General features: G+C 51.8%; 1 protein-coding gene across 1 annotated transcript in view; it reads right to left on the bottom strand.

The window, feature by feature from the left end:
• The window catches only part of LOC120034741 (lipopolysaccharide-responsive and beige-like anchor protein), a 244,439-nt gene that overhangs the window by 157,513 nt on the left and 74,777 nt on the right, over window positions 1-12,149 (bottom strand). The window contains exon 32 of the mRNA XM_038981345.1: window positions 11,015-11,076. Within this exon, the coding sequence (XP_038837273.1) occupies window positions 11,015-11,076 (62 nt within the window). The remainder of the gene's footprint in view (window positions 1-11,014; window positions 11,077-12,149) is intronic.

Genomic DNA, 12,149 nt, shown 5'->3' with positions numbered 1-12,149 from the left:
AATGTTTGTGAAATGACAGAATATTCTAATTTGTATCCAAATGTTTCTGACTTGCAAACTTAAAACATTCCTAATTGATAAGCTTTGTTTACGATGAGAGATCAAAGACATTGTGCAAACAAGATGTATTAATGTCAGAGTCAACAGTTGAATGCTCATTCCACCTATCACCAGTTGCTGAAGGATAAGGAAGTTGACTAGTTCATTGCCTAATCTGGTCGCCGTATCAAAAGGACTTGTGACAGCGAGTGTAGACAAAGTCTAATTGCGGAAGTGACTTCATCAACACTCAACAAACCCACATGAGAGTTCTCAGATGCTTTCTGTGTTTAAGGAAAACATCTCTCAAAAAATGGCTTGCTTCCGTGTTTGTGTGCTCACATTCACACCTAAAAAAGACTAATATTTATCTTGCAGAAAAGCCTAGATGAAATAACGATCTGGGTTGAGGAGTGATTAGTATTTAATGGTGGTGATTGAGAATAGTGGACATTACTAATAAGACACTCACATAGGTCATTTCTAGGATAAAACATTCAGGCAAACACTAGTTGAACTCACCCCAAAACATGAATGCTAAACGATGTTCTCACCATCCAACAATAAATCTGCACTAATCCAGTGTAACAGCTGATAATATGGTTCATTGTCAGAGCTCCAGTGATCCTACCCTTCAAGAGTTCACCTGTTTAACAGATGGACACCTCTCCTCTAGTCAATGGGCAGATCAGCAGACATCGACTTTCTTCCCTGGAGCACTTGGCTTCTCCCGACCCCTGACCTTTAACCTCTAGGCTGAAAATAGAGAGCAGCAGGACTTGGAGTTTAACCCCCCGTGTGCCCGGAGCACGGCATCACTACGGCTACAAGATCAATACTCTCTGACCTGAGAGCTAGAGGACTACGACTCCCAGTGACCCGCTGGTGAAAACAACCTGGAGATGTCTGTCTGTGGTTGACTTTCTCACTTAGTCTTCTGTTTGTGATCAAGGCAGACATTGAAAAGTTATTTTCAGATAGTATAATCTGCCCTGGATTACAAAGTGGGTTATAAAACCAGGTGGTACGTACATAACAAGGTAGGCTGGTTAAGAGAAGGCTATGTATTGATTTATTCTATGCTGTATGGTGCTGTATGGGGCTGTATGGTGTTGTATGGGGCTGCATGGGGCTGTATGGTGTTGTATGGTGTTGTATGGGGCTGTATGGGGCTGTATGGTGTTGTATGGGGCTGTATGGGGCTGTATGGGGCTGTATGGTGTTGTATGGGGCTGTATGGTGTTGTATGGGGCTGTATGGTGTTGTATGGTGTTGTATGGGGCTGTATGGGGCTGTATGGGGCTGTATGGTGTTGTATGGGGCTGTATGGTGTTGTATGGGGCTGTATGGTGTTGTATGGGGCTGTATGGGGCTGTATGGTGTTGTATGGGGCTGTATGGGGCTGTATGGTGTTGTATGGGGCTGTTTTGTACTGTAGGGATTACTGTTGTTTTCTTGTGTTTTGTCCATATTGTGTGTATTCCATTGGGGGCCATGTTGGAAACATGTTCATTTAATTTAGGGTTGTATCCAGTGCATCTTTATTCCCAATAAAATGTTAAATCAACCAATCAATCAATCAATCAATCAATCGACTAGACCAAACAACTATTCACAGATGTCCACTGGTTGCGTCTCTACCCCTTTCTGCTGACTTTTTAATGGATCAAGAGCGTAGCCATGTAGTATGAGCTGTTTAGGGACCGGGGGACGTGGGGGAAGGTAAAAGACGTGGAGGAGGAATGCTCTGAAACTCCGGGGCCAAATGCTTTCCCCATCACTCTTCACAGCCGGAGCAAACACCCCACTGCGTAGCCAAACACACACACAATGTTCAAGATCAGTGCAATCAAAGTGTTATTTTTCCTCCCTCTCTCCTCCCCCTCACCAGCCCCCTAAACCCCAACCGTGTGCCACGGGGCGCAGCCCAGGGTCTGTAGCCTATCGGCACACCAGTGTCCCCCTCTAGTCTCGTCAGAGAGGGGTAATATCAGGCTTAGACATTCTTTGAAAGGTACTCTCCTGGCTCGGAGGAGTGAAAACAGAGTAACACCAAGTGGCACTTCATTCTTGCGGCACCCTGCTGATGTGAGCTATGCAGCCAGAGGGGGACCCTTCCTGACAGGAAGAGGGGCCTAGTGGCCAGGGGGACCTCCTAAAATTGAGTGGATTTTAATTTGGCACCAGGCTGTTTTACTGTGAGTCTGCTCAGGCTCGGGGGGGGGGGGCAAAACAGCGAGCGTAAATTGGGATTATCTATACGTGAACATAATCCTGTTTCAAATAAAGGAATTTTTTACCTGACATGCAGAGTGGAGACTGACAGGACCTATTGATATAGTGATATCTTACCTTCCAGGTTCCAAACTCATAAGGGTTCGGAATGTACTTGTCTCGCTCTCATATCAGTGTCTGTGCTTGTCAGCTTGTGTACATGGTGAAATGTAGTACTATGGTTCACCCTTTGAGAAAAGTGTGGAGTGAAAATGATTTCCTTCTTTGGAGAAAGAAAATTGTACTGCCTGACACAGCATTTACATTTGAGTCATTTAGCCGACACTCTTATCCAGAGGAATTTATAGGAGCAATTAGGATTAAGAGCCTTGCTCATGGACACATCAGCAGATCTTTCACCTGGTCTGCTCTGGGATTTAAACCAACAACCTTATCTGCCGCTCTAGCAGTGACCTCTACACCGACACAGTCTTGCACAAAAGCCTAAACAGAACTTCATTTGTACATGAGTACAGTAGTACATATGCCATCATGTTACCAATAATTGTACACTCCTGCCCACACTCCTCCCCACCACCTTCTCTCAATGTACACCATTGTAGTTGACTCCCCCACCTCTCTATGTACAGGATGGTAGTTGACTCCCCCACCTCTCTATGTACAGGATGGTAGTTGACTCCCCCACCTCTCTATGTACAGGATGGTAGTTGACTCCCCCACCTCTCTATGTACAGGATGGTAGTTGACTCCCCCACCTCTCTATGTACAGGATGGTAGTTGACTCCTCCCTCCACACCTCTCTATGTACAGGATGGTAGTTGACTCCTCCCTCCACACCTCTCTATGTACAGGATGGTAGTTGACTCCTCCCTCCACACCTCTCTATGTACAGGATGGTAGTTGACTCCTCCCTCCACACCTCTCTATGTACAGGATGGTAGTTGACTCCTCCCTCCACACCTCTCTATGTACAGGATGGTAGTCGACACCTCCCTCCACACCTCTCTATGTACAGGATGGTAGTCGACTCCTCCCTCCACACCTCTCTATGTACAGGATGGTAGTTGACTCCTCCCTCCACACCTCTCTATGTACAGGATGGTAGTTGACTCCTCCCTCCACACCTCTCTATGTACAGGATGGTAGTTGACTCCTCCCTCCACACCTCTCTATGTACAGGATGGTAGTTGACTCCTCCCTCCACACCTCTCTATGTACAGGATGGTAGTTGACTCCCCCACCTCTCTATGTACAGGATGGTAGTTGACTCCTCCCTCCACACCTCTCTATGCACAGGATGGTAGTTGACTCCTCCCTCCACACATCTCTATGTACAGGATGGTAGTCGACTCCTCCCTCCACACCTCCCTATGTACAGGATGGTAGTCGACTCCTCCCTCCACACCTCTCTATGTACAGGATGGTAGTCGACTCCTCCCTCCACACCTCTCTATGTACAGGATGGTAGTCGACTCCTCCCTCCACACCTCTCTATGTACAGGATGGTAGTCGACTCCTCCCTCCACACCTCTCTATGTACAGGATGGTAGTTGACTCCTCCCTCCACACCTCTCTATGTACAGGATGGTAGTTGACTCCTCCCTCCACACCTCTCTATGTACAGGATGGTAGTTGACTCCTCCCTCCACACCTCTCTATGTACAGGATGGTAGTTGACTCCTCCCTCCACACCTCTCTATGTACAGGATGGTAGTCGACTCCTCCCTCCACACCTCTCTATGTACAGGATGGTAGTCGACTCCTCCCTCCACACCTCTCTATGTACAGGATGGTAGTCGACTCCTCCCTCCACACCTCTCTATGTACAGGATGGTAGTCGACTCCTCCCTCCACACCTCTCTATGTACAGGATGGTAGTCGACTCCTCCCTCCACACCTCTCTATGTACAGGATGGTAGTTGACTCCCCCACCTCTCTATGTACAGGATGGTAGTTGACTCCTCCCTCCACACCTCTCTATGTACAGGATGGTAGTTGACTCCTCCCTCCACACCTCTCTATGTACAGGATGGTAGTCGACTCCTCCCTCCACACATCTCTATGTACAGGATGGTAGTCGACTCCTCCCTCCACACCTCCCTATGTACAGGATGGTAGTCGACTCCTCCCTCCACACCTCCCTATGTACAGGATGGTAGTCGACTCCTCCCTCCACACATCTCTATGTACAGGATGGTAGTCGACTCCTCCCTCCACACCTCTCTATGTACAGGATGGTAGTTGACTCCTCCCTCCACACCTCTCTATGTACAGGATGGTAGTCGACTCCTCCCTCCACACATCTCTATGTACAGGATGGTAGTCGACTCCTCCCTCCACACCTCTCTATGTACAGGATGGTAGTTGACTCCTCTCTCCACACCTCTCTATGTACAGGATGGTAGTCGACTCCTCCCTCCACACCTCTCTATGTACAGGATGGTAGTCGACTCCTCCCTCCACACCTCTCTAAGTACAGGATGGTAGTCGACTCCTCCCTCCACACCTCTCTATGTACAGGATGGTAGTCGACTCCTCCCTCCACACCTCCCTATGTACAGGATGGTAGTCGACTCCTCCCTCCACACCTCCCTATGTACAGGATGGTAGTCGACTCCTCCCTCCACACCTCCCTATGTACAGGATGGTAGTCGACTCCTCCCTCCACACCTCCCTATGTACAGGATGGTAGTCGACTCCTCCCTCCACACCTCCCTATGTACAGGAGGGATGTAGTGATAAGTGCTGTAAGGTTGGATGTCCTGACAGACTGTTCAGACAATAACCAGTGATCTACAGGACACAGACACTGCTGCTGGCTGATTCATCTGACAGCCGCCTCTCTGATAGTGGACTGTCCTGTATCCAATGAGATGATTTATCAAAGTGGAGTGGAGGAGAGAGGAGACTAGCTTAGCACACGTATGCACACAGACACACACACGCACGCACACACACACACAGACAGAGACACACAGACACAGACTTTTAACTGAGTCAGCATTATCTATTTATCAGTGTTGTGGATGGAAACCTTTTTAAGCGATGCACCTTTGAAGGCTGTAGATCCGACATGGTGACAGAGAGAAGCTAGGCCACTGCTCGCTGTCATGGAGAGAGCCTGTCATGGCGAATTAAGGGCATTGTCGGTGAGGAGAGAGGCCTTGCGGAGAGAGCGACGAGCTCGGACTGACGGAGTCTCAGAGATGATAGTCACGTAATACCCAACAAGTCTCAGCTTTGAAGGATCCATCGCAAGCAATTACCTGAGAGGAACGGGATGTCTTGATACTCCGCCTGGGGAGCTGGACTAGAGCTAAACCGTCTCTCGTTCATCCCTCGTTTTAGTCCTAAAGGATCCGACTAACAATGAGCGTGGATGCAATTCCTCATCAACCCAAAGTTAGATTGTCATCCAAATGAAAATAACATTCCTGGTTGACTTACTAAAAAGCCCACGGATGCCAGAAAACCAATGAGTTAATTGAAACATTAAACAGCAAAATGAAATGCCTTCCTTTATCAACAACCTTGTAAATAACAACTGGACCTACGGTACATCTACACGACTGTACCTCATCCTAGAGAGAGAAATGCTGGATATATCCCTGGGTATCTATCCCTGGGTATCTATCCCTGGGTATCTATCCCTGGGTATCTATCCCTGGGTATCTATCCCTGGGTATCTATCCCTGGGTATCTATCCCTGGGTATCTATCACTGGGTATCTATCCCTGGGTATCTATCCCTGGGTATCTATCCCTGGGTAGAGTACAAGCCATGTTTATGAAACCACATTACCACGCCATTATTCCACAGTTTGTATATGCTGATCAATACAACCACAAGAGACCAAGCAAGGAAGCAATAACGTCTCTGACATTAATGTCTCTGATCAAAATGGATCTTTAATTGGGTAGAGGAGTAGCGTTCTTTACAGACGGGGTCCTATCAAACAGTGGTTTAGTATCCCCTCCTCAATGCCAGGCTGAAGTGGCCCTGTGTTGTATGTCTCATACGAGGCGTGATTAAAAACTCCTCTGTGGCCCCTAGCCTCTCGACCTCTGACCCCGGTGCCACTCCATCTCAACCCCTCAAGAAATTAATAAAACATTTCAGACACGATAGCTATCGCGCATTGCGCCATCTTGGATGAGAGGGATGAAGTGAGAGGAGGGGGGTGGGGGGGGAGAGAAGAATCAATCAAAATCATCTCAATCTCCTCCCATCGTAGACCAGCGCTTGGGGCTCGCTCATTGGGGTCTACATTCTCAAGATGGCTGCCGATTGAAGCGCTTCCTGTGGGGTTCAAGAGCATTTCCTGTGCCGGAGGGCCCTGCGGCTGGGCTACATAACATCATCAATCACTCCCTGCCTTTCTTTCCTTCTTTCTCTCACTTTCCCAGTCAGAGAGAGAGAGAGAGGGGAAACAGAGGTGCACGCAAATCACAGGAAAAAATATAATTATCGCCACAACACAAGTCTGGCTGGAAGATGGAATTTAGCCCAGGGAAGAAAAACAGATCTTGTTTCTCTCTCTCTCTCTCTTTCTGAGCCCCAGTCCCTCTCTCTCTCTCTCTCGGTCCCTCTCCCTCTCTCTCTCTCTCTGAGCCCCGGTCTCTCTCTCTCTCTGAGCCCCGGTCTCTCTCTCTCTCTGAGCCCCGGTCTCTCTCTCTCTCTGAGCCCCGGTCTCTCTCTCTCTCTGAGCCCCGGTCTCTCTCTCTCTCTGAGCCCCGGTCTCTCTCTCTCTCTGAGCCCCGGTCTCTCTCTCTCTCTGAGCCCCGGTCTCCCTCTCTCTCTCTGAGCCCCGGTCTCCCTCTCTCTCTCTGAGCCCCGGTCTCCCTCTCTCTCTCTCTCTGAGCCCCGGTCTCCCTCTCTATCTCTCTCTGAGCCCCGGTCCCTCTCTCTCTCTCGGTCCCTCTCCCTCTCTCTCTCTGAGCCCCGGTCTCTCTCTCTCTCTCTCTGAGCCCCGGTCTCTCTCTCTCTCTCTCTGAGCCCCGGTCTCTCTCTCTCTCTCTCTGAGCCCCGGTCTCTCTCTCTCTCTGAGCCCCGGTCTCTCTCTCTCTCTGAGCCCCGGTCTCTCTCTCTCTCTGAGCCCCGGTCTCTCTCTCTCTCTGAGCCCCGGTCTCTCTCTCTCTCTGAGCCCCGGTCTCCCTCTCTCTCTCTGAGCCCCGGTCTCCCTCTCTCTCTCTCTCTGAGCCCCGGTCTCCCTCTCTATCTCTCTCTGAGCCCCGGTCCCTCTCTCTCTCTCGGTCCCTCTCCCTCTCTCTCTCTGAGCCCCGGTCTCTCTCTCTCTCTCTCTGAGCCCCGGTCTCTCTCTCTCTCTCTCTGAGCCCCGGTCTCTCTCTCTCTCTCTCTGAGCCCCGGTCTCTCTCTCTCTCTCTCTCTGAGCCCCGGTCTCTCTCTCTCTGAGCCCCGGTCTCTCTCTCTCTCTGAGCCCCGGTCTCTCTCTCTCTCTCGGAGCCCCGGTCTCCCTCTCTATCTCTCTCTCTGAGCCCCGGTCTCCCTCTCTATCTCTCTCTGAGCCCCGGTCTCCCTCTCCCTCTCTCTCGGAGCCCCGGTCCCTCTCTCTCGGAGCCCCGGTCCCTCTCTCTCGGAGCCCCGGTCCCTCTCTCTCGGAGCCCCGGTCCCTCTCTCTCGGAGCCCCGGTCCCTCTCTCTCGGAGCCCCGGTCCCTCTCTCTCGGAGCCCCGGTCCCTCTCTCTCGGAGCCCCGGTCCCTCTCTCTCTGAGCCCCGGTCCCTCTCTCTCTGAGCCCCGGTCCCGCTCTCTCTGAGCCCCGGTCCCGCTCTCTCTGAGCCCCGGTCCCGCTCTCTCTGAGCCCCGGTCCCTCTCTTTCTGAGCCCCGTTCCCCCTCTCTCTCTTTCTGAGCCCCGGTCCCTCTCTCTCTCTCTCTCGGTCCCTCGGTCTCTCTCTCTCTCTCTCTCTCTGAGCCCCGGTCTCCCTCTCTCTCTCTCTCTGAGCCCCGGTCTCCCTCTCTCTCTCTCTCTCTCTCTGAGCCCCGGTCTCCCTCTCTCTCTCTCTCTCTGAGCCCCGGTCTCCCTCTCTCTCTCTCTCTCTCTCTGAGCCCCGGTCTCCCTCTCTCTCTCTCTCTCTCTGAGCCCCGGTCTCCCTCTCTCTCTCTGAGCCCCGGTCCCTCTCTCTCTCTCTGAGCCCCGGTCCCTCTCTCTCTCTCTGAGCCCCGGTCCCTCTCTCTCTCTCTGAGCCCCGGTCCCTCTTTCTCTCTCTGAGCCCCGGTCCCTCTTTCTCTCTCTGAGCCCCGGTCCCTCTCTCTCTCTCTGAGCCCCGGTCCCTCTCTCTCTCTGAGCCCCGGTCCCTCTCTCTCTCTGAGCCCCGGTCCCTCTCTCTCTCTGAGCCCCGGTCCCTCTCTCTCTCTGAGCCCCGGTCCCTCTCTCTCTCTCTCTCTCTCTCTGAGCCCCGGTCTCCCTCTCTCTCTCTGAGCCCCGGTCCCTCTCTCTCTCTCTGAGCCCCGGTCCCTCTCTCTCTCTCTGAGCCCCGGTCCCTCTTTCTCTCTCTGAGCCCCGGTCCCTCTCTCTCTCTCTGAGCCCCGGTCCCTCTCTCTCTCTGAGCCCCGGTCCCTCTCTCTCTCTGAGCCCCGGTCCCTCTCTCTCTCTGAGCCCCGGTCCCTCTCTCTCTCTGAGCCCCGGTCCCTCTCTCTCTCTCTCTCTCTCTTTCTGAGCACCGGTCCCTCTCTCTCTCTCTCTCTTTCTGAGCCCCGGTCCCTCTCTCTCTCCCTCTCTCTCTCTGAGCCCCGGTCTCCCTCTCTCTCTCTCTGAGTCCCGGTCTCCCTCTCTCTCTCTGAGTCCCGGTCTCCCTCTCTCTCTCTCTGAGTCCCGGTCTCCCTCTCTCTGAGTCCCGGTCTCCCTCTCTCTCTCTGAGCCCCGGTCCCTCTCTCTCTGAGCCCCGGTCCCTCTCTCTCTGAGCCCCGGTCCCTCTCTCTCTGAGCCCCGGTCCCTCTCTCTCTGAGCCCCGGTCCCTCTCTCTCTGAGCCCCGGTCCCTCCCTCTCTCTCTCTCCTCATGAAGGTAGATCATATCACCATACTCCCCAACACCCCCTCCCTCCTCCTTTCCTCCCGTCCACACAACAACACAATTACATTTGCTTCGGCTGTGAGAGAATTTGGTTGGATGATTTACTGAAGCAATCAACGCCATCTTGGACCGTTCCCTTTTCCCATAGAGAGAAAGTCATAATGCTTCAGAGAGACAGAGAGAGAGAGAAAAGTGGGACTGGGGGCCAGGGGCCCTCTTTCTCTCGGTCGGCAATCACCAGATTCTGCCTTTGATTATATTAGCATTAAACAACACCCTGACAGATATGACAAATAGGGGCATTAGAGCATGTCATTTATTCTCCGCTCCCTCCCTCTCGCCAGGACCGCTAGGGTTCACTTCCCCTCCCCGACGTCCCCACACCCCGCTAGGCCACATCCACACTGCCCCGGTGACACCAGAACGGATGTGTAATCTCTCTAGATTACCTCTCTTTTGGAGAACAAGTGAAGTGAATAATGGGAAGTAAATGGGATGGAGGGGAGGAAAAGGGGAGGAGGGGAGGAAAAGGGGAGGAGGGGAGGAAAAGGGGAGGAGGAGGGGAGGAAAAGGGGAGGAGAGGAAAAAGGCAGATGAAAGGCGGTGTTTCTTTTGAAAATAAAACAGATTAAAAAAAGCGCAGTGCGGTCTGAGAGAGAGGTGTCATTAATCAACTGTGTTTTCTGTTTTTTGTGGTGTTTTAAATAGTAAACCCCTCTTCTGCTAACAAACAAGGCCCAGCGGGGATACAGTTATTATCCTGTATCTTTGGTGGTGAGTGTGTGTCTCTGCACTGTGGGAGTGGGAGTGCATTTGGTTGGGTACTTGTCTGTATAGGAGCAGTGTATGTGTTCTTACAAGCCTATAAGGGAATAGTATGTTTGTGATTACGTACGAGGTGTGTCTCTCATCCATGTGTGTGTTACACAGTGTGTGTGGGTGTGGGGGCGTTTGTATGTGTGTGGACGTGTGGGTGGGTGTTTGTGTATTTCTGTGTACTCGTGTGAATGTGTATGTGCTTACAGATGTGTGTGTGTGTGCTTGCGTGTGTGTGAGCGTGTGTGTGTGCGCTTACCTGTGTGTGTGTGCCTGCCTGAGCGTGTGTGCGGTGTATCCATGAATGTAAATGTCCAGTCAGGACCATCAGACCATGGCCTCTCCCTGATCCCTGCTCCCCACCATTAGCTGTGTGATCTATCTCCAGTTTATTGACACCCAGCCCATTGATCTACTGCTGCACCACACCTGCTATGATTCCTTCATCTGTATTCATGAATCCTCCATCAGCGCCACACTAAATAAACTTGGACACAGAACGCAACCAAACAGAAGGGGAGGCTAGGCTGCTAACCGTAATCAATGCAAAGCAGCATTTTCCCCTCATCATCAGGTTGGCCCCAGCCACAGAGGAACGCTGAGGGCCACCGGGGCCGACGCTAAGGGTCAAAGGTGGACGGACAGGTCGGGAACCCTTGACCTTAAGGCCAATATCAATGGTCATTAAAGATGCCTTCTCTCTCGTTTGGAGAAAGGGAGCGAGAGATTGGGGTGACTGTGGCCTGAGGGGAGGTGCGGAGGAGAGATAGGAAGAGATGGTTCCTCCATCTCTCCATCCTGGAGTTACTGCACTCAAGGTGAGGACGATCGGGACGATAACTCAGATGGGGTGAAGAGGAGGAGGCAGAGAGAGACAAAGATGGAAGACTTGCCTGAGAACAGAGCAGCATGACCAGCTCTACCACCGAACTGCTGGACTTCATACACACCAGACCTGGAGAAAGAGAGAGGAGGGGAGAGAGACAGGGAGAGAGAGAGAGGATGTGGAGAGAGAGAGAGAGAGAGAGAGAGAGAGAGAGAGAGAGAGGGAGAGAGGACATGGAGAGAGACAGGGAGAGAGAGAGAGAGAGAGAGAGAGAGAGAGAGAGAGAGAGAGAGAGAGCGAGAGGAGGGGAGTGAGACAGAGAGAGAGGGAGAGAGAGGACGTGGAGGGATAGAGAGAGAGAAAGCGAGAGATATAGAGACAAGATAATTAAAGTTTAAACTGAAATACAATTTCACTGCCCTGACAACCATTTTGGCCGCCTTCTTCAGTAAAAATGTAGACGTGTGTAGTAGTGTGTGCACGCTCCAATGAACCCACACACACACACACAATCTGACCAGAAGTACCTAATCCGGCGACATCTGCGTGGGAACAGAGTAGTATTGATGTGGCCTAATGAGTGGACATGATGTTACTGTAAACTAATACATATTGAGCCTTGTATTACAGGCTGAGACGTGGTTCAGCATATGTCTCATTGATCCTATAGTGGTGGAAGGTCTTAGAGGGGAAGAGGGGGGCAGGGGGTGGGGCCAGTGGAGTGGCCAGGGGTAATTTCATACGCAGAGAGGAAAAGGGACAGTGACCTCTTCATTCTCAGTTACTCTGGTCTGTGCACGCCCACGCATGTATGGATACACACACATAATCCCCCCACACTCCTAGACACACCCACCCACTACCCCCCACACACACAAATCCCTAACCCCCCCTCATCCCCCCTGCAGCTATCAATCAACTTTCCATTTTGTTTGGTGGCAGTAGACATCCCAAACACTCCTATTAGTGGGCTGACCCCTGACCCAAGGCCTCTAGGACCCGCCCCTCCCCTCGCTGTACCGCAGCACAGCTACAATCAGTTAGTTCAAACTGGTCCACTCTATTGAGGCCTCTACCAGCCTTGATGTCATGACCAAAGGGCCTGTGTTAGTGCTGTTTAGATGAAGCGTGTGAAAAGGCCCGTCATTCTGCAGTGTGTATACTAGTGTGGCTGTGTCTGAGGGTGGGATGCTAGGTTTATC

This window comes from Salvelinus namaycush, chromosome 42, assembly GCF_016432855.1.
Source record: "Salvelinus namaycush isolate Seneca chromosome 42, SaNama_1.0, whole genome shotgun sequence".
NCBI classification, from domain to species: Eukaryota; Metazoa; Chordata; class Actinopteri; order Salmoniformes; family Salmonidae; genus Salvelinus; species Salvelinus namaycush.
The sequence above is the reverse complement of the archived record's forward strand: the minus strand, read 5'-3'. Positions and strand labels throughout refer to the sequence as shown.